Source organism: Doryrhamphus excisus, chromosome 11 (genome assembly GCF_030265055.1).
Source record: "Doryrhamphus excisus isolate RoL2022-K1 chromosome 11, RoL_Dexc_1.0, whole genome shotgun sequence".
NCBI classification, from domain to species: Eukaryota; Metazoa; Chordata; class Actinopteri; order Syngnathiformes; family Syngnathidae; genus Doryrhamphus; species Doryrhamphus excisus.
The window spans coordinates 14,214,299-14,240,722 of record NC_080476.1 but is presented as its reverse complement, the minus strand read 5'-3'; the positions used below and the strand labels follow the sequence as shown (position 1 = coordinate 14,240,722).

General features: G+C 42.1%; 3 protein-coding genes across 5 annotated transcripts; all 3 read left to right on the top strand.

Annotated features, from left to right (window-relative positions):
* The first annotated feature begins 587 nt into the window (after positions 1–587).
* dhx33 (DEAH (Asp-Glu-Ala-His) box polypeptide 33) lies at positions 588–8,209 on the top strand. The gene is made up of 12 exons (XM_058087772.1): positions 588–914; positions 1,844–2,004; positions 2,614–2,841; positions 2,921–3,091; positions 4,144–4,329; positions 4,419–4,530; positions 4,904–5,063; positions 5,150–5,238; positions 5,315–5,442; positions 6,469–6,672; positions 6,747–6,833; positions 6,960–8,209. Exons 1-12 carry the CDS (start codon positions 704–706, stop codon positions 7,266–7,268), a joined length of 2,046 nt encoding a protein of 681 aa, XP_057943755.1. The 5' UTR covers positions 588–703; the 3' UTR covers positions 7,269–8,209.
* Positions 8,210–8,781: 572 nt separating this feature from the next.
* Positions 8,782–10,926, top strand: c1qbp (complement component 1, q subcomponent binding protein). The gene is made up of 6 exons (XM_058087785.1): positions 8,782–9,204; positions 9,529–9,679; positions 9,753–9,840; positions 9,910–10,005; positions 10,095–10,214; positions 10,473–10,926. Exons 1-6 carry the CDS (start codon positions 8,955–8,957, stop codon positions 10,620–10,622), a joined length of 855 nt encoding a protein of 284 aa, XP_057943768.1. The 5' UTR covers positions 8,782–8,954; the 3' UTR covers positions 10,623–10,926.
* A 784-nt stretch (positions 10,927–11,710) lies between these two features.
* LOC131138654 (carbohydrate-responsive element-binding protein) lies at positions 11,711–25,897 on the top strand. 3 transcript variants are annotated; one of them, XM_058087767.1, is made up of 18 exons: positions 11,745–11,832; positions 11,907–12,212; positions 13,668–13,774; positions 13,844–13,926; positions 14,360–14,449; positions 14,536–14,577; positions 18,999–19,170; positions 19,690–19,770; positions 21,288–21,427; positions 21,504–22,044; positions 22,134–22,207; positions 22,391–22,640; positions 23,373–23,470; positions 23,541–23,663; positions 23,738–23,865; positions 23,958–24,081; positions 25,250–25,379; positions 25,476–25,896. In XM_058087767.1, the coding sequence occupies exons 2-18, from the start codon at positions 12,025–12,027 to the stop codon at positions 25,640–25,642; spliced, it is 2,538 nt and encodes an 845-aa protein (XP_057943750.1). In that variant the 5' UTR covers positions 11,745–11,832; positions 11,907–12,024; the 3' UTR covers positions 25,643–25,896. The 3 variants fall into 3 exon arrangements, with proteins under 3 accessions (XP_057943749.1, XP_057943750.1, XP_057943751.1); XM_058087766.1 differs by having other exon boundaries at positions 11,711–12,212; positions 25,476–25,897; XM_058087768.1 differs by lacking the exons at positions 11,745–11,832; positions 11,907–12,212 and adding an exon at positions 12,566–12,729 and having other exon boundaries at positions 13,668–13,772.
* The last annotated feature ends 527 nt before the right edge of the window (positions 25,898–26,424 follow it).

The following is a 26,424-nucleotide window of genomic DNA, read 5'->3' as shown; positions in this document are numbered from 1 at the left end:
ATGACCTTTGTTGACCTTTGGCAGCTTATTTTTTTATTGGCCGGCGGCCATTGTAGAAATACATTTTTTTAACCAAAACACCAAGAAAAAAATGAGCGAAAAGGCAAAATCTAAAGAGAAAAAGCTGACATTTTACATGAATAACTAATAATAAAACAAAACATTGCCTTTAAATAAGGATAAGGATTTTTTAATCAAATCTAAATAAAAAAATATATAGAAATATCAATTTACCCCACCTCCCACCCACATTCTTTCATTTTCAGTATGCAGCCTTCGGTGGAAGAAGTTTGGACGCCTCGGTTCCAAACTGTCCATAGGTGTGTCCAACGGTTGTTTATATATTTGTGCGTTGTGATTGGCTCGTGACAAAACCAGGGTGTGCCGCACCTGCCGCCCGAAGACAGTTGGGAAAGGCTTACTCGGTATCCAAACCACAGTGATATACATATTTTATAAAGTTTTTCATACAAATATTTATCTAACCGTGGCGAAACTGCACATGGTTGCATTTGTTAACGCAGAATATTTATCGCTGACCGTGAGATAAACCTGGCAGTCCGAATTGAGGGTGCCCTACTTTCTGTATGACGTCAAACACTTGCGACGATTTTTACCTCGTGGGCCATTTTTTTTTAGCGTTAGCAAAACAACCGCATACAGAAGACAGCTTGTGCTCTCAGGAAAGCTTCTCTTCGAGATCATGCCCTATGATCCCGATCATCCTCCGGCTAAAAAATTTAAGCCGGCGTCCGTTTTCTTCCGCCTCGACAAGCAGAAACCTGGCATGCTGCTGCCCGGGAAGGCAAAAGCCATCACACCGATTGAAGTCCAAAGGAAACAACTTCCTATTTACCAAGCCAGGACTCAGCTTGTGAGCCAACTGAGACAGCTCCATAATGCCATCCTCATTGGTAAAGTCACGGACGGCACGCTTCGTTAGCTCAGGGCTAAGAAGAAATGTTTTGATTTGAGCTAACTGGTTTAGTTTAATTCCATCATGTCATAAACATGAGCATCCTATATTGCATTACTATCAAATTATTGAAGAATCCTCAAAAGTAAAAAGTATCAGTATAGACGTAATTGTCCCATATTTACAATCCCTCAAAGTAGTATTCTTTTATAAATGAAATATTTCCGTCTACAATCTTTTTTTAGGGGATCTATTATGCTTTTTCCACTTTTATGACCAATAAATGTAGTTAAAATGTTATATTCTTGTATTAAACCACAACAAAGTTTCATATAATGAGGTTTGCACATTTGGAAGTGAGTCCTAAAACAAGTTTGGGAAGGCTCAAAACGCTCTGTTTGAAAAGGCGTGGTAAAACCATTCCTTTGTGATGTCACAGAGGGGCAGGCTTCCTTATATGGTTCATAGTTAGCCAGCACTTTGGGCATGTGACCAATCACAGCGGAGTGGGCATACCCATAGGCGGGCCTTGGATGGATTCAATTAAAACAAACCGTTTTGGCAGGAAGCACAACAATAGGTGCAGATTCTGGAAGATCTAAAAAGTGTTCTGTGCGGGTTATTGTGTGTAGCTGCTCTATAGGAGACAATAACTCAATACAAAGGGTGGGAAAATTGGCACAATAGATCCCCTTTTAAATATTATTAGAGCCGTCTGCACAGTAACTTGTGTTGTTATTTTGGTTATTATTGTACCTGGTGTATTGTACCTCATTTAAACCATAAAAACCAGTTGTTGAACCAGTATACTTTTACCAGTATGGTCTCTTCATCCACCATACATGAAAGCATAACATCTTTCTGTCATCTTTTCATGTGTAATATTTTACGTGACATGTTTTTGACTGGACCAACTTCTTTTGCCAGGCGAGACGGGCTCAGGGAAGACCACGCAGATTCCCCAGTTCCTGTACGAGGCTGGGATCGGACGGCAGGGCCTAGTTGCAATCACTCAGCCCCGCCGAGTGGCCGCTATCTCGCTGGCAGGAAGGGTGGCCGAGGAGAAGAGGACGCAGCTTGGCAAGCTGGTACGTCAGCGGAATGGACCCTTTTTCTGCAATTCTGTCTTGCGTCGCGAGTTCGCAAAATGAAAATACGGCTACATTAATCAATGCTTTGTTCATTGATTTCAGACCCCATGGTGATAAGGAATGGCTGCGAACTAGGATTGATTATTTTTAAATGGGACATTTTGGAGTTAGACCATAGAAAAGCTGTTTACAACCTTCTAAATATGATTTTTAATATTGTTACAGCCCTCGAGACGTGAAATAACACCCGTATGGTCACCTTTACACATATATTACCTAGTATAGTAGATATAATAACATGCATATATAAATATGAATATTCAACCACGGAACAGTGTTGATTCATTCATGAATACGTTCTTGAAAGGCTGTGATGGAGTGAAGCCACTGAATTTTAAATGTATGTGGCGGTATTGGAATTACAATTATTAATGTCTTTAATTTCTTGATTTTTCCCACAATTTTTTAACAATAAATAAAATGCCATTTTGGACAAATTTGATTTATTCTCAGCCAGCAAACATCCATCCCTCACCAGTAATCAGTGCCTTAAATTCATAAGTCGTCCTATTTGTTGGCTGATATTGTTCCATAACGTGTTGCCAGGTGGGTTACTCGGTGCGCTTTGAGGATGTCACATCCCCCGAGACCAAGCTGAAGTTCATGACGGACGGCATGCTTCTGCGTGAGGCCATTGGTGACCCCTTACTGCTGCGCTACACCGTAGTCATCCTGGATGAAGCTCACGAGCGCACAGTGCACACTGATGTACTCTTTGGAGTGGTTAAAACAGCGCAACGCAGGCGCAGAGAACTTGATAAGATTCCTCTGAAGGTAAGAGGCCTTAATTCCTATATTTCCTTTAGCTCAGTTTCTTGCCTCCAACAGTTTTTCTCCTGTTTGATGTGCTCAGGTCATCGTGATGTCGGCCACGATGGATGTGGACCTGTTCTCTGAATACTTCAACAAGTCACCTGTGCTGTACCTGGAAGGCAGACAACACCCCATTCAGATCTTCTACACCAAGCAGCCTCAGTCCGACTATCTGCAAGCTGCTCTTGTCACCGTGTTCCAGATACATCAGGTAGTCTTCAATATCTGCTCTCTGTGGAAAGAAAAGCATAAACCGGATTTAAAATGGTACACAGGCTGAATAGCATTAATTAACTACTATTGTGTATTCCATTAATGTTGTTTTTTTCATTGAAAAATCCTCTGATTTCTGAATATTATTTAATTCCCTGAGTCATCCATGAAAGCTTGCTTATTATCTTTATGTTTTATGCACAAGGAGATATATTGCAGACCAAACTGGTTCATGTTAATTTGGCCCATTCATGTTAATAACTAAGAAAATAATTATTGCAGTTTCAGGATCTTTTTATAGCACCAACCAGGGGTGTCCAAAGGGCGGCCGCGGGGACATCTGGGGTTATATTAGCAGAAAAAATAACATCATTTTAGTAGCAAGTTGGCATATTCATTCATTTTCTACCGCTTATCCTCACAAGGGACGCTGGAGCCTATCCCAGCTGTCTTGGGACGAGAGGCGGGGTACACCCTGGACTGGTGGCCAGCCAATCACAGGGCACATATAGACAAACAACCATTCACACTCACATTCATACCTATGGACAATTTGGAGTCACCACATGCTAGTAAAAACCTAGCATGTTTTTGGAATGTGGGAGGAAACCATACAGCCCAGTAATAAAATTATTTTTCATATTTAAAAAATATAATAAAAATATGTATATAATATATATATAAATTCATATTTTAAGTATTTTTTAAATTAATATATATAATGTCAGCCAAGTTTGAGAGTGACAACACCAAATTTAACACACCAGCTACCCATTCACACCTAAGGCCTTGTAACACAAACAGGTCACATGACCTCCAGGAGGAAACATAGCAGTAAATTTCCACTGCTATCCAAGCTGTACATCATATCAAAGCGGCGTTTCTTTTGTGTTGACCCATGAAAAGAACAGAATATAAGAATATATAAGACTAGAATATGAGTAATCTGCTCATTTTAGTGACACACTAATTTAGTACACACTAGTGACACACGTAGTGTGTACGTTATGTGTTCTTGAAAGTGGTGGTCATGAGACTGTCGTTGCACAGGAAGCGCCCCCATCACATGACATCCTCGTCTTCATGACGGGCCAGGAGGAGATCGAAGCCCTTGCCAGGACGTGCCGAGACATTGCCAAGCATCTGCCAGACAGCTGTGGACCCATGGTGGTCGTCCCGCTGTACGCGTCCTTGCCCCCAACCCAGCAGCTGCGGGTCTTTCAGGCAGCTCCGAAGGTAAGAATGGGTCCAAACGATGATGCGTTTATTTTCACATTGCTTCTTATCATTTTAGAGTCAATTCTTCTCTTTCCGCTTTTTTCCAGGGTTGTCGGAAGGTGATCTTGTCGACTAACATAGCAGAGACGTCGGTTACAATATCCGGGATCAAATACGTTATCGACACAGGCATGGTGAAGGCCAAACGTTTCAATCCTGGTAAGATAATGTGTGTGCGTGTGTTTGTGAACGCAACACAACGATATGCCTTTTCGCCTTCCTGGTTGCTGCTGAGCATGTATATTTATTTCAATGGGAAACATGCATGCAGAGCTCTTATGAAATGCCCTGCTGCCACCTTGTGGACGTTTTTTTTGTCATTAAAAGTTTTTTTTGTTAGTTTTGCTGCCCCACTGTGGCCAAAACGTGAATTGATGGTGTAAATAAATAGAAAACCGCTGCCTTTCATGCAAAGTCTTCCAGCTTACATTTTAGTATCACAAAATCTCGATGTGAGCATTAAATGTTTGTGTTGGATTTGCCGAATTGTTGGTAATTGTCTAATTGTTGAAGCTAATACGTTTTTTTCCAGACAGCGGCTTGGAGGTCCTGGCAGTGCAGCGGGTTTCTAAAGCGCAGGCATGGCAGCGAGCAGGCCGTTCTGGCAGGGAGGACTCAGGATTTTGCTATCGTCTTTACACTGAGCAGGAATTTGACAACCTCATCCCCATGACTGTGCCCGAGATTCAGAGGTGGTGATTATTATTATTATTATTTTTTTAAGTACCGGTGTATAAAAACGTATAAAGTCTGAATTCCCCTTCTGCTGCCTTTGCAGGTGCAACTTAGCCAGCGTGATGCTACAGCTGATGGCGTTAGGGATTCAAGATGTCCTCAATTTTGATTTCATGTCCAAGCCCTCGCCAGGTAAGACGCAACAGGTCACAAACCGCAGAGCATTCCTCCATCCGCTGACATCCATGATGTCTCTGCTGTACCACAGAGGCCATTCGCTCAGCCGTGGAGCATTTAGAGCTGCTGGGGGCCGTGGAAAGAAACGAGGGGCACGTTCTTCTCACCGCTTTGGGAAAGAGGATGTCCAATTTCCCTCTAGAGCCAAGATACGCCAAGGTAGTACTCCGAGGAGTGTCCAACGTGCGGCCTGCAGCAGTTTTACTATAATATCATCAAATATTCAATATAAAAATGAGAAACTTTTTAATTGAAATATGAGGAAGAATAATGTAATTTTAGTAAAATTAAGTTTGGGAAAAAGTTGTCATGTTTTAAATATTGTAGGAATAAATAATAATAATTGTTATTATTATTATTTATTTATTATTTACTCATACAATATTTAAAACATGTTTTAAATATTGTATGAGTAAATAATAATAATAATTATTATTATTTGCTCCTACAATATTTAAAACATGAAAACTATTTTATAATTATTAATAATAATAATAATTATTATTATTTACTCCTACAATATTTAAAACATGACAACTTTTTCATGACAAGTTGTCATGTTTTAAATATTGTAGGAGTAAATAATACTAATTATTATTATTATTAATAATTATAAAATATTTAAAACATGACAACTTTAATATTAATAATAATAATAATTATTATAATTATTTACTCCTACAATATTTAAAACATGAAAACTTATAATTATTATTAATAATAATAATTATTATTATTTACTCCTACAATATTTAAAACATGACAACTTTTTCATGACAAGTTGTCATGTTTTAAATATTGTAGGAATAAATAATAATTATTATTATTAATAAATAAATAAAACATGAAAACTATTTTATGATTATTAATAATAATAATAATGATTATTATTTATTCCTAAATTAAATAAATAATAATAATTATTATTATTTACTCCTACAATATTTAAAACATGACAACTTTTAATTATTATTAATATTATTATTATTATTATTGTTATTAATAAAGAAAATAATAATAATTTTACAAAGATGACTGAAGAAAGTTAAGATATTTGGACAATTTTAAATAAAATTTGTCCTAAAAATATGTCCTTTTTTAATTTTTAAACCAATATCGCAAAACTGAGATGCAGTTTTTTCTGGAAATATATATATATAACGTCTACTTCCGCTCTCCTGGTAGACCATCCTGCTGTCCCCCAGCTATTCCTGCTCAGAGGAGATTCTCAGCATCGTGTCTCTGCTGTCTGTGGACACCGTGCTCTATAACCCCCCGGCACGGCGAGAGGAAGTGCTGGCCGTGCGAAAGAAGTTCACGTCCAGTGAAGGGGATCACATGACACTCCTCAACATCTACAGAGCGTTCAAGAAAGTCAGCGGAAATAAGGTGAGGAAGATGGCTTGTAATAAGCTATGGTAGATATCAGACGACCTTCCTCGAGCTGCGTTTCTTTTTTAAAGGAATGGTGTCGGGAAAACTTTGTCAACAGCAGGAACATGGGGCTGGTGAAAGAGGTCCAAGCTCAACTCCGAGAAATCTGCCTTAAGGTACAACACAGTCATCATCTCTTTTTGCCTCTCATATCTGTACGTTATTGGTCGTCTTGGTTATTGAATGAATTAACAATACAGAAGATCGAATTCTAATGAATTCCGTTCTCCTTGCTCCATCAGCTGAATCTCAAGCTGGAGTCATGCGGCGCCGACACAGGGAAGGTCCGCCAGTGCCTCGCCCACGGGATGTTCATCAACGCGGCGGAGCTTCAACCCGACGGCAGCTATTTAGCCCTGGACGCTCACCAGTCGGTGGCCATCCACCCTTCCTCGGTCCTCTTCCAGGCCAAGCCGGCGTACGTGGTCTTCAACGAGCTGCTGCACACCTCACGCTGCTACATGAGGGACTTGTGTCTCGTCGACGCCGATTGGCTGCTCGACGCCGCGCCGGAGTACTTCGGACGGAAACTGCATCTCACCAAGAGCTAAGCGGATATGAAGGACTACCACGGCTTATTTAGCGATGGCGATGGATTGCACTCCCTCCCACTTCCACACAAAGATAGAAGTTTATACTAATGCAATTTACACTATGTGGCCCTCACTGGAAAATGTTGGGACCCCCCTGCTTTAGACAAACGTACAAGATCTTCTCTAGGCTGTGGCTGTAGAGTACTTCCAGACAAGTCAGTTACACAACTCAGAAAAAGTGAAATGTTCAGTGTTTCGATACTTTTTTGTGAATTGTGCCCTTCAGCTCCTTGTGACGGAGCAGCAGAAAGGAAGGAAACCTTGGACATGCGTTCACAAGAAGGTCCAAGTAAGTTCACATGTAAAGGATTTTTAGCTTCATCCTGAAATTTTGCCGGAAAACCAAATTTCCATACCTTGTTGTGAGTTGTGTATGTTCTTGCATTTCAAACAGACACTTCCTTTTATATCTGTCCACATCAGCACGCACTTGTGCATGCCTTTTTTTTTTTTTTTTTACACCTTTTCTAAACGGTAAAAGAAGCATGGGAATGTCATCAAATTCTACCTTTTTGCTATTGTCTGCGTTTAGCTTGAAAAACCTCCAGGTTCAACCGATGTAAGCAATGCACGTAGATTGTGAACAATGATCTGACTACTCAGGTCTTTTGCACTTTGTAGAATGTCAATGAGAAGCATCTTTTGTGTTTTTGTACACTAGACTCAGGATTGTACAGTGTATATATATATATATCAGGTTTTTCAGACCCTATGAAAGCCACATATGCATGTATTTTAATTGTGGTAATACACTGATAGAATTCGACACCGCTTTTCATCATTTTATTCTTCGCACGGTGAGGGGTAGCAATGACCCCACAACAATCAGTTGTAAATTCAATGACTTTTCCGTGACTTTAAATTTTTCCCCAAATTAAAAAAAATCCCATTGAAAATGAATTATGCATCATTATACATACACAAAACTAATTTATTATTAAATAAAGGAAGACTCATTTTTGCAAGAGCTTGCCAAACTTTTGCGACAGAACACAATGACTTGTTTTGCGTAATCTCGCAAAACTATGTGACGCACGGCTTGTCTGGTAAATAAGTAGTCGTAAGAAAATAAGACAATGTGCTGCTCTTAATTTGAAAGTTCAACGCAAACATCCGCTCTGAATGCGGAAGTAGCGGAAGTACAATGTTTTTAATGCTTAATGAAGCTTTGCTTCATCCTGCTAAAATATGTTATCTGTATATGTTATCTATATTTTTCCTACATGTCCCCCCAGGGGCTCTGTAAGTTTGTGTGTCATCCTGAACGATTTTAATTGGCGTGATTAAAAATCCCATCGTGTTTGGTGGAGGGAGGGGCGGAGGAGAAAAAAGAAAAATAGCCGTAGTGAGGATGGAAAATTACTCAAATAGTAATAGTAATAGTAAACTAATATACATGTGTGTACAGTAAAATGTAATTTATACGTGCTTTATATTTTTATTTAATTATTCAAAGGCCGCTCAATGACATATTACTTCCGGCGTAAAGGTCATAGTTACGACAGGTCAATGTGTCCTTCGGCACGTGTGCTGTACTAGTATCCGCCTCCAGTGTTAGCACAGCGAGCCGGTGATTTCGGCACTGTAAAAAATAATCTCCTCTGTCGTTAAACGTTTTTTTTTCTATTATTATTCTCCATTGTCATGCTTAAGTCAGTCGTCCGTGCGGCGGCGGCCGCTTTTCGCCCTCCAACCGCCACTACATCCACAGCACGGGCTCTTCCGCTCAGATGCCCGACACTGTGCTCACCGAGCTCGGCCACTGCCAGACCCTTCACCCGGTCCCTCTGGATGATGAATGGCAGCGGAGCGTCGGGGTACAGACCGAAATTGTTCACTTCCAAAGTGTTGAATCCTTCGGCGTCGTGTGGATGCGGTGGGCTGCATACGGAAGGTAAATGTAATGTTTGGCAGCTGTAGGTTACTGGTGAAACTAGAGAGTTTATCGTTAACATTGCCATTTGAGTAAATGATTATACGGAGGTTATGTTAGCTTAAATACACATGGAACCAATTAAGTGACTGACTGCTAATGCTAGCGATACCTTGTTAGCGTTCACCTTGAATAATGCTAAATGTGTACACTAGTGGGCAGAATAGCGTATTCTGATATGGCAATTTAATTGATAAGTTAAGGTCTTTTTTGTTTTTGGAGCTTCAACAGCCAAGAAAAAGTCAAATAACCTCCATCCCTTTTATTTTCATTTTTTTACTACAGGTGACAAAGCATTTGGGCAATTTCTTTTTGATGAAATCAAAGAGGAGAAAAAGCTCAAGAAAAGTGAAACCTTACCGAAGATGTCAGGAGGTTGGCAACTGACTTTGGAGGGCACTGAGGCGCAACTAATTAAGCACGCTGCTGCAGAAAAGTAAGACTTTCGTCGTTTTATTCAGCGAATCTCTGCACCGCTGATGTACTCGTCTCCTCTTTTTCTTCTCTAGAATCACCGTCACCTTCAATGTCAACAACAGCATCCTTCCCAACTTTGCAGAAGAGGAACACCAAGGACAGCAGAAGTCAGAAGAGGAGGTAACAGAAGTCATACCTTCATTATGTTGTAATTTTTTGTGAAAAATACCGTTCTTATTCTCGTCACAGGTGGAAATTTTGTCAACACCCAACTTTGTCGTTGAAGTAACAAAACAGGCTGCGAAACACAGCCTGGTGATCGACTGCCAGTTCCTGCAAGATGAGGTAGCGCACATACATGCAAGATTCATACGTGTTACATTTCATACAACATGCACGGTGGCAGCAGGTAAAATGTGAGCTGCTGTTTCCAGGTGGGACATGAAGGAGAGGAGAGCGACATCTTTGGTATATGCGAGGTCAGCTTCCAGCCAGAGGGTGAAGAAGATTGGAAAGAGACCAGTTACACATTAACAAAAGACTCTCTGAATGATGTGAGTTTTGACACAAGTGGAACCCGGGTTATCGCACATTCGCCATATGTTGAAAAGTTATCAAATGCATTAATGGGGAGGTTCCTCATGACTTCTTTTTGCCTCTGACACACAAAAAATAGTCTAAATACGTTCTTGGGATTGGGTGTTTGTGTTTATAAAAACATCTAAGTACCTTTTAGTGTCAGTGTGGGGCCACAAAATCATCAATAACAAAAAACAAAAACACATGTAACAGTTTTAGTTGTCTGCTTCCAGGACCTTTATGACCATATGATGGACTTTCTGGCCGACCGGGGAGTCGACAACACCTTTGCTGACGAACTGATAGAGCTGAGCACCGCCATCGAGCATCAAGAGTACATCAAATTCCTGGAAGATCTCAAAACCTTTGTTAAATGTGACTAATGTATTTACAGAAGAGACAGGCGTCCGTCATAGCCCCCCTCTTGAGGAAGACTTAGGAGCAGGTGAACCACGTCGGCAGTCGTTGCGTTATTTAGATTACACATGCTGGCAATGTTTAAATGGGTCTACTTTTGTGGTTCACATCAATGCTAGCGCTTTTGGCTCTCTTCTAGTTTTGGCAGTGTTCGACTCTCAAACCGATGACCACATTATTACTTCCAAATAATAAGTTATTTTGTCAACGAGGCATACAGAGCACCACGCCACAGCTTGATCAGAGAAACAAATGTGCAATAAAATGCTTTGATAATAGCAGTTATCCCTTTTTTTTAAAATTTAGATGTCCCATTGTTGCATCTGTCAGATTTACAGAACCGAGTTAACAATTGGCTCTTTAATGTTCGAACCCCTATTCGGGATGGAAGGGGGTTCTAAGGGAGGACAGCATACATGCACAGCGCCCAAGTGGAAGAGTCCATCCCCAACTCACGAGGACTGGTTCCGGAGCTGGAGCTGTGCATCAAGGTGAGCCAAGGTGAGAACTGTATCTTACTGCGACTCCGAGGTCTCAGACGCCAGGCTCTTAAGTATTAAAATGAGCTTCAGTTACAATTACTAATTTGTTATAAATTTTATAAATTTTTTTAATTTTTTTTTAAAAAGTGGATTAAGTCATTTATATTGTGTACAGTCATTCCATGCCACTTTGTGCTTCGAATTTTGAGGTTTCACAATTTAATTTAAATTAATTTAATTAATTAAATAAAAATTAAATTAATTAATTTATTTAATTTTTATTTAAATTTGTTATAAATTAACGTTACAGGCTACAAGTTAGTTATTAAACAACATCCAAATGATCAGAAATAAAATCCAATATTTTAAGTTAAGATGAAATATTTGTATTAAATACTTACATTTAAATAAATTAATAAATATGATTAGAATGCAATTTATTTCATTAAAATAAACTGAAAGTAGCAAACATTCACATTCAGGGTTTACATCCGCCCCTAGTTCCGCCCCTGGATGTTAATTAGGTCTATTAATCATTAGCATCTCTGGTTCCTTAAGGACTTTAACACCATGGAAGTTGACAGAATTGAGTTACACAACCTTTCACTCACACATGGACCAACGCGGTCGACTTGGTGCCCACTAACCGGTGACCGCACTCTCTTTCAGGGGGAGGAGGAGCAAGGAAGAGCAGGTCCCTTCCTAGCTTGACCACGCAGCCACAAACCGCGCCATGGCGACTAAAAGCAGACTCGGTCCGCTCTCCAGGAGCGACCACCGCGACTCTTCCGAGTCCGAGCCGGAGGTGGAACACCTTTGGACGCCCGTCAGCGGGCTGGCCTACGGGCCTTACCCCTACACGCAGGTCATCCACAGCGGACACTTCATGGTGTCGTCACCCCACAGCGACGCAGCTCCGCGCGGGAGGAGAGGCGCAGGGTGTCCCGGGTACGACTTTGACACGGTTAACCGGACCTGGTGCCAGACGTACCGCTACGGGCCGCTCAGCGCCCGCAGCCTGAGCATCGACCCCACGCTCACACGCTTGTTTGAGTGCATGTCTCTGGCCTACAGGTGGGTTTTTCCTTTGGTAAACTGTGCCCATTTTCTTGCTCGACACGTTTACATTACTTCAAATAACTTTATTTAGTATTTATTCATTAACACGATCCGTTCATTGTATTGCACTTCCTCTATATGGATGTTTCACAGTCCTGGTGCATAAGCTAACGATATCCAATACTGCCTTTCTTTTCTCAGTGATTTTCTTCATTTTGAATTAAAACGTTATCATTCTCGGGCAAAGAAGTGCGATACTAAAAAGCATGTACACATTAAAAGCATGAAGTTTGTAAAAGCGATAGAATTGAAGCAAGTCTATGTTGTAGAGATGCGCCAGTCGTAAACGAATCGTTCAAACCTCGCGGGTTTTGCCTTTGACTCAATTGATGACATGAGGATTCAGTCTGGTTCTGTTTGGAAGAGGATTTTTTTGTGTGTGCTGGTCTCTTGTGCAACAGGTTGGAAACTTGACTATAAACTGGACTTTGATTCTAGTCGGCTGCACAGGAAATATTGGATTGTAACTGAGGTAACGCACAGACGGTACTAAAATGGTGTTCCTCTGTTTTTTCTTTGGTTGTTAGGGTTTGTTTTGTGTGTCTTGTCCTGGCGAGACAAACAGTAAATTGGCCTACAGGTTAGGATCTGTTGTTTTTGGTTTGGTTTTGCTGACATGCGTATTTTCCATAAAAGCGCTTTCCTCCAAATGGTAGCAAATGGCTATCTTTATTTTGTTGAGTGTGTTTCCCCCGACTCAGCTTCCCAGCAACACACGATGAGATCCACTCTCGACCCCCGTTAAAGCAGATGGAGTCAGGAAAACAAGAGCTCAATTAGCAAGATGGCGTCCAATTAGTCAAATTCGGGACAGCTTTTCAACAAAGGCTGGTGTTCCGCTGTCATCATTTATTTCCTTCTTACCTCATTTAACACAAAGACGTTTTTGTCATCGTGAATGCGACATATTGATACGTCTTTTACGTTTTTACTAATGCATTTCATTTCAGAGCACTTTTAAGCCATAAAAACGGCCACAAGGTGGCAGAAGTGCTATTGGTAAACTCGTCCACACACAGAGTTTCGTTGTCAATGTTTAGGGTGTCATATTTATAAATAAGTAGTTATTTTGATGGAAAATAAGCCTTTTTGTTTATATTGGTATCGTTTAGATATTTCAGCTGTCACAAAAGCAAAACATGTTTGTGTCAAAGTTTGCTTGGAATGAAAAAAAAATGTTTTTCTCCCTTTTTTTTAGTTGGGAGCTGATATTTTCCTGAAACGTACCTATTGTATATTCTATTGTTGCTTACTAACGGCCGTCTTTTTTCTGTTTTTTCAGTCAAAATCGTTTAAAATGGCCGATACTGGAGGGCTGGTCTTTTGAAAAATGGTTTAGACTCCAGTTTAGAGTCCATTGTTGAAAAACAAAAATGCAACAAAATTTCTTGCTTTTTTTTGTCCCTGTAGTGGCAAGATAGTTTCTCCCAAGTGGAAGTCTTTTAAGGGTCTGCGGTTGCTGTGGAGGGACAAGATCCGTCTAAACAATGCCATCTGGAGAGCTTGGTTCATCCAGTGTGAGTCCTTGCATCGCTAAAGAACTTTTGAAGGCGGCCAAAGCCAACATTGTGTGGTACTGTGTGTAGACGTGGAGAAGAGGAAGAACCCGGTGTGCGGCTTCGTCACCCCGTTGGAGGGATCGGAGGCAGATGCACACAGAAAGCCTGAGGTGAGTCATTACCAGTGGCGTCATTAGGCCTATTTTAGCGGGGCTTACCCCCCTAAAATAGAGATTTTTTATTAATTTTTTTATTTATATTTTTAAAATTTATTTTAAAATTTTTTCATAGATTTTTTTTTCAGAAAGCCTGAGGTGAGTCATTACCAGTGGCGTCATTAGGCCTATTTTAGCGGGGCTTTAGCCCCCCTAAAATAATTAGAGATTTTTTATTTATATCCCGGTTCTTGTTCCTTATTTGTTTTTTGGGATTTTTTGGAATGTCTACTACATTCATTCATAACCTGTGCATCTCCAGGGGGCTAAGCCCCCTTGACCTCAGAACCTAGTGACGCCCCTGTTCATTACCATTGTTTTGTTTTGTTTTTTACTCCCAACATGCTTTGGAAGTGATCTACGTACTTGTTTTGTTTCATCCAAACAGGCGATTGTCTTAGAGGGCAGCTACTGGAAGCGACGGATTGAAGTGGTCATCAACGAGTATCACAAGTGGAGGATATATTACAAGAAGAGAGTAAGTCTTCCTGTCTTCCTCTCATTTTTTATTTTTTAACGTCTATTCCAGCTTCATGTGGTCTCCTCATGTTTTCTCCCTTGCAGCTTCGGAAAGAGAAGGATGGCATTTTATCAATGCTGCAAGAGGTATGACAACACATTATTTTATGCTAACATTGGTCACACCTAAAGAGAGAGAGTTACTATTTCATTTTATTATGAAACACAATTTCTTAGTTGTTCATTCCAGGTAATATTATTCCCATCATAGGCACCATGAATCTGTTCCAAAAGGTCCAACACAAACTCCAACATCGATTTTTCCTATAAGAAATCACGTAAATCCAATTAATGTGTTCCAGGCATCCAAAAATATTAGTCGTCCCTCGTTCATCACGGCTAATTGTCTCCAGATCCGACCACCATCATGAATTTCTGCCAAATAGCATTCAACTATATTAAATGGAATATTCTTATACCTGTTTACGGTCTAAAATGCAGATTTTAATGTTATTAGAGCCCTCTCGACATGACATAACACCCCTACATTTGTATTACCTATTATAGTTGACATAATTAGAGTAAATAAGCCATGTGTTTTACAGTAAATGTGTTGCTTAAGGGAACGGTGCAAAGGGGGCCAGGGGTGTTTTTAGCGTCATTTTAGCGATCATGCTAACCGAAGACTGGAGTAAGTTTCATTTATACAGGTGGAATTTTTCATATACAGTTACACCAATTCCCCCAAATTGTGACCATATAACAGGGGTCTCAAACATGCGGCCCACGGGCCAAATGTGGCCCGCAGGACACTAGTTTGAGGCCCCCGCCTTGATATGAAAGTTTAATGTTAGTGCGGCCCGCGCAAGTTTGATATGGATGCTGTATGGTATCATGTACCCAGAAAAAATTATTACGTTTGATTAATGTTCATGTTAAAGGCTAAATAACTGTTAATAGTTATCCTCCCTATCCGTGTGGAAGCGGTAAGGTTTTGGCTATTTAAGTTTAAAGGAAATAACTTGAAGGCTACCGTTTAGGTCGCCTATCAAGTGTTTGTGTCCTGTTGATTCACTCCGTCGGCGAACCGGAGAAAGCGGCGACTGCGAAAAAGAAGTAATCAAAACACGGAAGGACTTGCGTCATACGTGGCCCCAACATGTGGGCAGGTGACGCATGTCGATTGGCGGCAGCTACAATACCCCCCCCCCCCCGCGCTTCTTCAGACCTCCTCTTTATTTTGCGTGAAATAGCGCTAGAATTTAATGTCATTTAATCACATCTGACCTACTTCCTGTGGAGCTTTCACGGGAGGGTAATAAAAAAAAAAAAAAAAGAGGAGCTGCACGTTCGGCGGTGACGCCACTTGCAGGAGCAATCAAAAGATGGAGAAAGGAAAGAAAAGAGACGCAGAAGAAAGGCGATGAGGACAGAAACTGAAAGCATCATGGTGTTCAAGTTGGGAAACGTGCCCTCTGAAAGCACACCGACCTGATCCGCCGCTTCCACTGCCGCCCGTTTGTGTCGGTAAAATCGCGATAATGACTATAAAAGAAACGGTTGCGGCTTGTAGGTCAAAGGTCACTACAAACGTACCCGTCTTCCCAAAGTCTTATCTTATCTTAGTTTTTTAGATTGCAACCACGTTTCTATCATTTTACCTTTATGCTCCTTTCTCAATGCAATCAAGATGTACAATAATCAATAATCCCGTCTGTTGCGGCGAGCTAAAACTCAATTCCTTCCTGTCCTTTTCTCACTCAGCTCCCCCAGCACCGCAACACAAGTCTTATTTTTTCTACTATATTAAGTAATTTTAGTGTAAATGTAACTATAGGGGTGTTATTTCATGTCGAGAGGGCTCTAATAACTACAGAAAATTATTGCTATTCATTGGTTGGATTGAATAACACTATCACATTGTACTATCTATTGATTATATTAGGGCGGCACAATGTTCGAGTGGTTAGCGCCCAGACCTCACAGCTAGGAGACCAGGGTTCAATTCCACCCTCTGTGTGGAGTTTGCATGTTCTCCCCGAGCATACGTGGGTTTTCTCCGGGTACTCCGGTTTCCTCCCACATTCCAAAAACATGCTAGGTTGATTGCCGACTCCAAATTGTCCATAGGTATGAATGTGAGTGTGCAGCATTTCCAGAAATGCAGCAAATGTTTGACAGACAGTACAATTGCATGTGAGAAAATACATGCCAGTCGAGTGATTAGCGCGCAGACCTCACAGCTAGGAGACCAGGGTTCAATTCCACCCTCGGCCATCTCTGTGTGGAGTTTGCATGTTCTCCCCGTGCATGCGTGGGTTTTCTCCGGGTACTCCGGTTTCCTCCCACATTCCAAAAACATGGTAGGTCGATTGGCGTCTCCAAATTGTCCATAGGTATGAATGTGAGTGTGAATGGTTGTTTGTCTATATGTGCCCTGTGATTGGCTGGCGACTAGTCCAGGGTGTACCCCGCCTCAGGGTGTACCCCAGCTGTCTCGGCCAAAGACAGCTGGGATAGGCTCCAGCACCCCCTGCAACCCTCGTGAGGAAAAAGTGGTAGAAAATGAATGAATGAATGTAACTATAGGGATGTTATTTCATGTCGTGAGGGCTCTAATAACGACAGAAAATTATTGCCATTCATTGGTTGGATTGAATGACCTATCACTTTATGCTATGTTATTGATTATATTAGGGCGGCATGGCGGTCGAGGGGTTAGCGTGCAGACCTCACAGCTAGGAGACCAGGGTTCAATTCCACCCTCGGCCATCTCTGTGTGGAGTTTGCATGTTCTCCCCGTGCATGCGTGAATTTTCTCCGGGTACTCCAGTTTCCTCCCACATTCCAAAAACATACTGTATAAACAAATCGCTGTCCATTTCAATTGAATGTTGATGTTAATCTACCGATATGATAGACAGGACAATAACGTGCATCTTCAACAAGCATGTGAACTGCAGTTCAACGACATCAACTCGTACGTCTAAGAAAGAAAGCAGGGCATCCCTCAAAAAAAGGCTGGGCGGAATCGGAAATTGCAAGTTAGCTATTTTCCTCTCTTCAGTGAGCTGACAGTTTGCGTTGATGGGGGGGGGTCTTAGTCCTTCGCCCCCTTCATGCGCATGTGAGGATGACTGCCAGAATCAGGTCAGGGACAAAGGACTGTCCTTGTTATAGAAATGGTGAGACGTCAAGATAAATGAACAACATAATGATTGGGGTTTGTACTTTTCAACAGTATGTCATGTGACACACACACACGGTCTTTCAATGACAGCAAATCAAGAGGCAAAAAAAAAACAAATTACAACAGGAAATACGTAATCAAAACAGGTTGTGGTCCACGCCGGGCTTCCCTATAAATGAGACCTCAGACTGATCAGAATGAAACAAACCATCTTGAGCAGCAGGAAGTTTCCTTCTGGAGCGTTTCCTCTGGATTTATACTCAATTCCTCTGGCTTTGGAAGACAGGTACGTAGGTCCTGTAGACTATTTGGCTGTTCATTTGCACGGATCTAACTGAGCACTAGTTGCAGTACAGCAGAACCTTGGTTAGCGTCCGCCCCGGTTTGCATGTTTTGCCTCGGTTTGTGTACATTCCCTGGTTGGCGTTTCTTGTGGCGTTATGAGTACACTGCATGAGTCCAGCTGGGTTCTTAATGTACAGCGGAACCTTGGTTAGCATCTGCTCCGGTTTGCATGTTTTGCCTCGGTTTGCGTACATTCCCTGGTTAGCGTTTCTTGTGGCATTATGAGTACACTGCATGGGTCCAGCTGGGTTCTTAATGTACAGCGGAACCTTGGTTAGCGTCCGCCCCGGTTTGCATGTTTTGCCTCGGTTTGCGTACATTCCCTGGTTAGCGATTCTTGTGGCATTATTAGTACACTGCATGAGTCCAGCTGGGTTCTTAATGTACAGTGGAACCTTGGTTAGCATCCGCTCCGGTTTGCATGTTTTGCCTCGGTTTGCGTACATTCCCTGGTAAGCGTTTCTTGTGGCGTTATGAGTACACTGCATGAGTCCAGCAGGGTTCTTAATGTACAGTGGGAACCTTGGTTAGCATCCGCCCCGGTTTGCATGTTTTGCCTCGGTTTGCGTACATTCCCTGGTTAGCGATTCTTGTGGTGTTATTAGTACACTGCATGAGTCCAGCTGGGTTCTTAATGTACAGCGGAACCTTGGTTAGCGTCCGCCCCGGTTAGCATGTTTTGCCTCGGTTTGCGTACATTCCATGGTTATCGTTTCTTGTGGTGTGATGAGTACACTGCACACCAAGGAAAGATGTCTGCCAATAAAGGTATAGGGTATAATATAATAATAATAAATATAAAAGTAAGAATTGTGGCTAAAATTTTGGACATTAACCAAAAAAACATGAATACTTGTGGAAAGTGCATATATTTCGGTTAAAGTCGGACCAGTATATCTCGGGCATCTTAATGCGAACACCTCAATATGTCAGAATGTACTACTTTATATTCAAACACTCTATATGTATCATGCTGCAGTTGTCCAGGCCAGAACTCGGCCTATTGTTTACATCTCTGTCCAATCTCCTCCAGGGCCAAATCTGCCAGGAAAAGCTGGATAAATGGTCCAGTCAGATGTATCCAGAACCGGAGGCGACCCCTGCGGACACGCACATGTTTGACTTGGACTACCTCCTGTCCGACATCTCCGACACCCTGTTCACAATGACGCAAAAGCCGTGTCCCTGGGCCAGTGAGCAAAACAGTAAGTGGTAGCGTAGCGGTCTTTTAATACAGTCCATCACTGTGCACTGTGCATCATTTTTATGTATTTTTTTCTATAGAAAACATCTTATTTACTCTAAGTTGGTTATCATTTATAAATGTGATAATACAGCTAAATGTGGGTTCTTAATGTACAGCGGAACCTTGGTTAGCATCCGTTCTGGTTAGCATTTTTTGCCTCGGTTTGTGTACATTCCATGGTTATCGTTTCTTGTGGCGTTATTAGTACACTGCATGAGTCCAGCTGGGTTCTTAATGTACAGTGGAACCTTGGTTAGCATCCACCCCGGTTAGCATGTTTTGCCTCGGTTTGCGTACGTTCCCTGTTTAGCGTTTCTTGTGTCGTTATTAGTACACTGCATGAGTCCAGCTGGGTTCTTAATGTACAGTGGAACCTTGGTTAGCATCCGCTCTGGTTAGTATTTTTTTCCTCGGTTTACTAAACAGGCCCCATTTTTTAAATTTGTGTTTATGCTTCATTTATTATGTTTTTTTACAGCTTACACTACCAATGCGGACATGATTCAGCCGGGCCTGACGCCTCTGCAGCCCAACCTGGACGATTTCATGGATATACCAGGTACACATGACCCGAGTGGAGGTGGGTTAACTTTACATGTTAACCAGTTGGGGATCCAACACATGGCTGTATGTTAAAAGCGTACATTTAAAGACATAAATAGCTATTTATGATCAATGTTGGGTTATCAGCTAGCGGCACAACACCGGAAGTCTTCCTAAGCACTCGGGAGTGTGACCAACCACAGCGGAGTGGTCGTGACTGGAGGCGGGGCGGGGGTGGAATAAATTAAAAATCCGAAGAAATACAGCTGGAATAGGTGCAGATTCTGGAAGATGTTGAAAGCTCAGTGCTGGTTATTATGTGTAGCTGCTCTATAGGAGTCCACAACTCAATACAAAGGGCCGAAAAATGAGCATAATAGATCCCCTTTAATAAAGACCCCCATAAAAGTGGGATGGCTGTACTTGTACAGCGTGTGTGTTTACTGGCCTGACAGAGTCAGAGAACTATTGCTTCATCCAATGTAGGTCACGACTCTGGGGGGGGGGGATTGCAGTAGTTGCTAAGGCAGCCACTACAACCCACCCAACATGTTGATGCAATATGTCTGTGTTGGTGTGGGGCGCCGTATGGGGGTGTGTGTTGGGGGGTTGGACATTCAGGAGAGCTTAGATCTTCAGGAAGGAAGGAAACTTTTATTTATAACGTGGCAGCAAAACAGAGCAGTTGCTCATTTAGCATTTAGGACTAGCATTTAGCATGTCAAGTCCTTCCTGGTTCCCCTTCCTTTTCCCCGCCCACTCCACATGCCCAAGACCAAAGGTCACAAAAGTACCCCCTTTTCTTAGCTGTCCCAGGCAATGCCTGTGACATAAAGTTACCAGTTTTATTTTGTAAATGTAGGCCTTTTATTCTCTTAATTCTTGTACTTTTACCATTTTATTCTCGTAAATATACCACTTTTTTTTTTTTTGAAATCTCAGATTATTTTAATGCTCAGTCATAACAGCTATGGAAAGGGGCGACTTTTGTATTTTGAATTTTTGTCCTTTTTTTTTACTTTTTTCACTTTTTTCCTCATAAAATTACGACTTTATTCTTAAAATCTCAGCTTTTGTTTTTTTTTTTCCAGCGTGGCTTTAATACTCGTAATTTGGTAGTGTGGACCTCCATCCATGCCCCCATTTTCTATGCCGCTTATCGTGTAGTGTAGACCTGCTTTGCATTGTATTGGACATGTACGAATGGCCATACATTGAAGTTTGTGTATGAAGCTGAACATGTCGCATAATAAATATATTGTACTCCATAATGAGGTTCATCCTCATGGTTTTTCAATATTTTGACAAAACTTAATTAAAAGATAATGTATAATATAATTTTAAAATTATAAAAATGACTAAAAATGACTATTTTAAAGTCATTACACCACAATCCAAGTCAGGTCTTTGGAAGTCGTTGATGATACGGTCAAGTCCAAAGTCATCAGAATTGTGACTCGAGTCCGAGTCGCAAAATGACAAGTGAGGATCAAAAACATGGTCGCTATGGCGCTGATGTCCTTCTTTTCGCAGATATCTTCATGAACCATCGAGGCCAACCGTGTGAGCAGACACCCGGTTTTGCGGACTCGGGCTATTTTGAGAGTTCCTTTGCCCCCGTTCCGGCCATACACTCGGCTCCTCATCTCCTCGGTGACACCCAGCCTTCTCAAGTAGCCACTTGATGAACGCTCTACTGTACGCTGGCAGATAAATGACCGCCATGTTGTCTTTTTTTTTGTTTTGCAGGCCGATTTGGCTCAGGCCTCAACATCTAACACGGAAAGGGAGAGGACCCCACTGAGCCAGGAATGTGATGGATACCACTCATCCAGTATGCCCTACGGACCCCACTCATACGCCGATCCCCTCATTTCGCCGCAGTTCACCACCACCGCCACCACCGTGGACCACGTGGTCTCCACAGCCGTCCCTTTCTTCTACCCGCTCGCGTGCCACAAGTTTGGCTACCACACAACCACCGCCGGGGGGACCCCGACCGTCATCACTCACACCGCCTCCACAGTGGGGAGTACGCAGCAGCAGGTCCAAGGTTTCCCTCATCCGGGGGGCACGTACGCCCAGCCATGCCAGTTTGTGTCCGATCCGCTCCACGCAGCATCCGGCAGCTGCTTCCCGGCTCCTGGACAAGTGGCGTCTCCGGACGTGAGAGGGAAGCACAAGCAAAAGAGAGGCGGAGTGAGGGCGCTTGGTCATCCCGAGGGGCCGTCTTATCCGTTGTCCGCTGGCACGGCGCCCACTAGCTGCCTGGCGAAGCTTCTCTCCACAGGTGACATTGGGCTTGTGTTTGAACCCCCCCTCCCCCCACCCCCCCAACCACACACCACGTTACTAAATTGTGTTGGTTTGTGCTTACAGGGAAGCCATCTGTTGGATTTGAAACTGGTCATGTGACAGTCAAAGGTCAGAAGTCATCATCTCCCAGCTCTTTGGTAAACACGCCTTAAATTGTTCAGAATTACACCTGTCAATCAATATGAGTTTGCTTCAGTGGAAATGATGTCCATTCATGAACAAAATGGCATACTGTATGATAATAATTGTATTCATAATGGTGAGTCACGACGTACCGGAGTTCAAATCTGGATCAGACCTAGTCCACTTTAATCCCCCAGGCTCCCTCCGGAGGCGGGGCTTTATCTCAGCTGCAGCATGGAAGCAGCTGGCATCCGGGGATCCCGCTCTTGATGCCGTTGCACAACCACAGTTCAGCCGAGGGACACAGCGGAACGCACGGGAGAACCTCCGGAGGCTCCGCCCTGCTCGCTCATGACGCCGCACACACCAGCACGGCCCTTCTCATTCCCAAGACCGAGAAACTGTCACCCGTTCGGCTCCATGACACCGAGAGGAGCAGGTTCACAGGTAAGAACCAAAGGATGAACTTTGAGATATGACAGAAAGGGCTGCACGGTGGTCGAGTGGTTGGCGCGCAGACCTCACCCAGAGTTCAATTCCACCCTCTGTCATCTCTGTGTGGAGTTTGCATGTTCTCCCCGTGCACTCCGGTTTCCTCCCACATTCCAAAAACATGCTGGGTTAATTAGCGACTCCAAATTGCCATAGGTATGAATGTGAGTGTGAATGGTTGTTTGTCTATATGTGCCCTGTGATTGGCTGGCCACCAGTCCAGGGTGTACCCCGCCTCTCGCCCTAAGACTAATGAGGATAAGCGGCATCAATATTTCAACTTTCCTAAAATTACATTATTTTTGTGAAAATGCCAACTTTTCCTCTCAATCTTTTGACTTTATTCTTGTACAAAAATTAATTTTTCACATTTTTGCTGGTTTTTTGGTTTAGTTTTCTTGTGAAATTATATATTTAGAATGTGCTCTTTTCTTGCCATTTTTGCAAATTTTTTTTTTACATTTTCTAAATATTTTCAACCCAAATAAACTTTGTAAATGTTCTTTTTTTAAATACATTATAATTTTATTCCCATCAGATTTTCACTTTATTCCCATAATCTTCTAACCTAATTTTCCAAAATAATTTTATTTTATTTTGTACTAAAATAATGTTTGTCGTCATGTAAATGTAAAATAAGATTTGACATTGACCTTGACCTTGTCACGGTTGTTTATTCTCTCCTAGTTGATTTCCCAGCATATCCGGGCCAGTCATCAACCCCCGTTCCTTTAGACAAAGCCTCTACTCCGGATTGTGGATATGGAAAAATGGACTCAAGTAAGGTGAGGACATACTTCTCAGTCGTACGATGATCCCGTGTGCGGATGCGTTTCAGTGCCGTGTTTTGTGCAGCAAACGGAGACCAGGAGGATCACTCACATCTCCGCTGAGCAGAAGAGGCGTTTCAATATCAAACTGGGATTTGACACTTTGCATAACCTCGTCACGACGCTCAGCTCTCAGCCGAGCGTGAAGGTAGGGTGAAAGGACGGGTGGAATGAAACGAGTGTGTGAGGAGTCGGGTTGAAATCCAGCATCTGTCGGTTCAGATCAGCAAAGCCACCACGCTGCAGAAGACCGCAGAGTACATCGGCAAGATGCAGCAGGAGAGGGCTCTCCTGCACGAGGAGGCGCAGCGACTCCGAGATGAGATCCAACTTCTCAACTCTGCCATCAAGTATGCGGAGTCTTTTTTTTTCCTCCAAAGTAAACCCTGTTGATGAACAGATGCCATATCTCCGTCTCTTGACTCTCTGGTCTCCCTTGCAGTTCCTGCCAGCAGCAGCTCCCGGCCACCGGCGTTCCCATCACACGGCAGCGCTTCGACCACATGAGGCAAAAGTTCCGTGAGTACGTCCAGGCGCAGACTCTGCAAAACTGGAAGTTCTGGATTGTATCCTTTCCTGAGTGGGCGGGGTCATCATGATTTCATCAAATGCAGAATTCTGAGTATTTTGAGTATGACATTGGCTAATGCTAACATTCAGGGTTTAATGCGGTCTTTTGTTTAGGAAAAACTACACTGGTCATTCGGTGTCAGTAATGTTACTGTAATGGCCGGTGACACACAAGCACCAGACTCGACTGGCACAACAGCAGGGTTTTATTTCAGGTTTCAATGATCTCACAACGGGTGTCATAGTCCCTAACACGGCCCACTGTCGCTGCCAGGGCAAGCTAAAATGTAATGTAATGTAGAATGTAAAATGTAGTGCAATGGTACAGCTGCTGCCTTTCGCAGGCCCTAGACCAGGGGTCTCAAACTCAATTTAACTGGGGGCCACTGGAGCTAGGGTCTGAGCGTGGCTGGGCCGCATCAGGTTTTCAAAAAAAAACAACGCATTTATTAAAAAAAAAAAGAATAAACTTTGCTTTGGTTCCGATTTTCTACAAGAAAAGCTCTGATAAAACATTCCACTGTTCTCAAATATCTTAATTTTTATTTTTCTACACAAAATAAGATGAAAAATAAACAAATCAAGAATAAAGAAAATCAATCAATCAGTAATAAATAAATATAATAATAATAATGAAACGGCAAATAATAAAAACTCAAGAAACCACATATAGTTAGTGGGTAGACAAATTATTTTTTCCAGATTAAAATGAACAAAGCATTATTAGAGCCCTGTAGACATGACAAAACACGACTATAGTCACATTTATACTCTTTTTATTTACAACATATTGCGCAACTGCAGGGTCTTGAGACACATGCTAACTCGCAAACTAGAGAGCTAGCGACCTAAACGGTAGCCTTCAAGTTATTCCCTTTAAACTTAAATAGCCAAAAACTTACCACTTCCACACGGATAGGGAGGATAACTATTAACAGTTATTTAACCTTTAACATGAACATGAATCAAACGTAATAATTTTTTCTGGGTACATGATACCATACAGCATCCATATCAAACTTGCGCGGGCTGCACTAACATTAAACTTTCATATCAAGGCGGGGGCCTCAAACTAGTGTCCTGCGGGCCACATTTGGGCCGCGCGTTTGAGACCCCTGAGCTACCAGAAATAGAGTGTCTGTCTTGTCCTCAACTGGGTATCAGTTCAGCATCATCATCGAGCCCCTCTTTGAGTCCTATAATGGGATGGTGTCCACCGCCAGTGTGGAGCAACTGTGCCAGTCCACTCTGTCCTGGCTGGACCAACACTGTTCCCTGCCGTCCCTAAGACCCAGTGAGTATGGAGTCACGCTGTCCAATAACTTGGACAACTGAGGTTGGCAATCGGGCATAACGCACCCCCTTTCCCCCGCCCCCTTACTTCCTGCAGTGGTCCTGAGTTCACTCCGTCTCCTGAGCACCTCTACGTCCATCCTGACCGACCCAAGCCTCCTACCGGAGCAGGCCACCCTCGCTGTCACACAGGGTGACCCTGCTGGCGCCCCGGACCACCACTCCGTACAGAACCCTCCTCAAGACCATTCCTGCAACATGTGACTGCAGGAGAACCGTCATTTCTCATAAAAGTCAAAAGAAAAAGAATGTATGCCAAAAAGTCGTTAGAATTACGATACGGAACATTTTAACGTTCCGATGGGGAAGACCGGAGGGAAGTTTTAGTATTACTCCGAATTTCTAAGAAAAGTTTTCATGTTTACTTCCTTGTGTTAGTAAGTGTTGTGTTTGGAAAAAATACTGCGAATAAAAACGGCATTTTGCTTAATTATCGGGCTCAAAATCAGTCCTCCAGTTTAATTTATTGGTTGTTTTTCGTTATAGTGTTTTCTAAAAATAAAATTGATTAATAATTAATGGGATATATTATATATAGCTAATATTAGCTTAGCATATATTTATTTACACCAGATGGCTTTTGGTAATGGTAATGGTTTAATTTCATTTGAACATGCATCAGATTACAATTGAGTACTTTTACAATCAGTAACTTACATTTGTTCACTTCCTGCTTTCCTAATATAGTTTACTTTTTTTTTTACTTTATTTTCGTCACCTACCGAAGTACGAGGTGATATGACCATACAATTACATAACTGTCATGTTTTTTGGTATTGGTATCTTTAATGCGCTTTATCAACTCACATCGTCAGTGGCAAAAGTTAGGACACCCCTTGGTAAAACGTAAATATATTATATAAAAAACGTAAATATATTGAAAAATGGGCAGTAATTTTTAAATCACAAAACACGCAAAAAAGGTTTTATTGTAAACTGTAAAGTGAACTGAAGCGTGCTGTCGATTGAAAGCGCCCCTGTCTTAC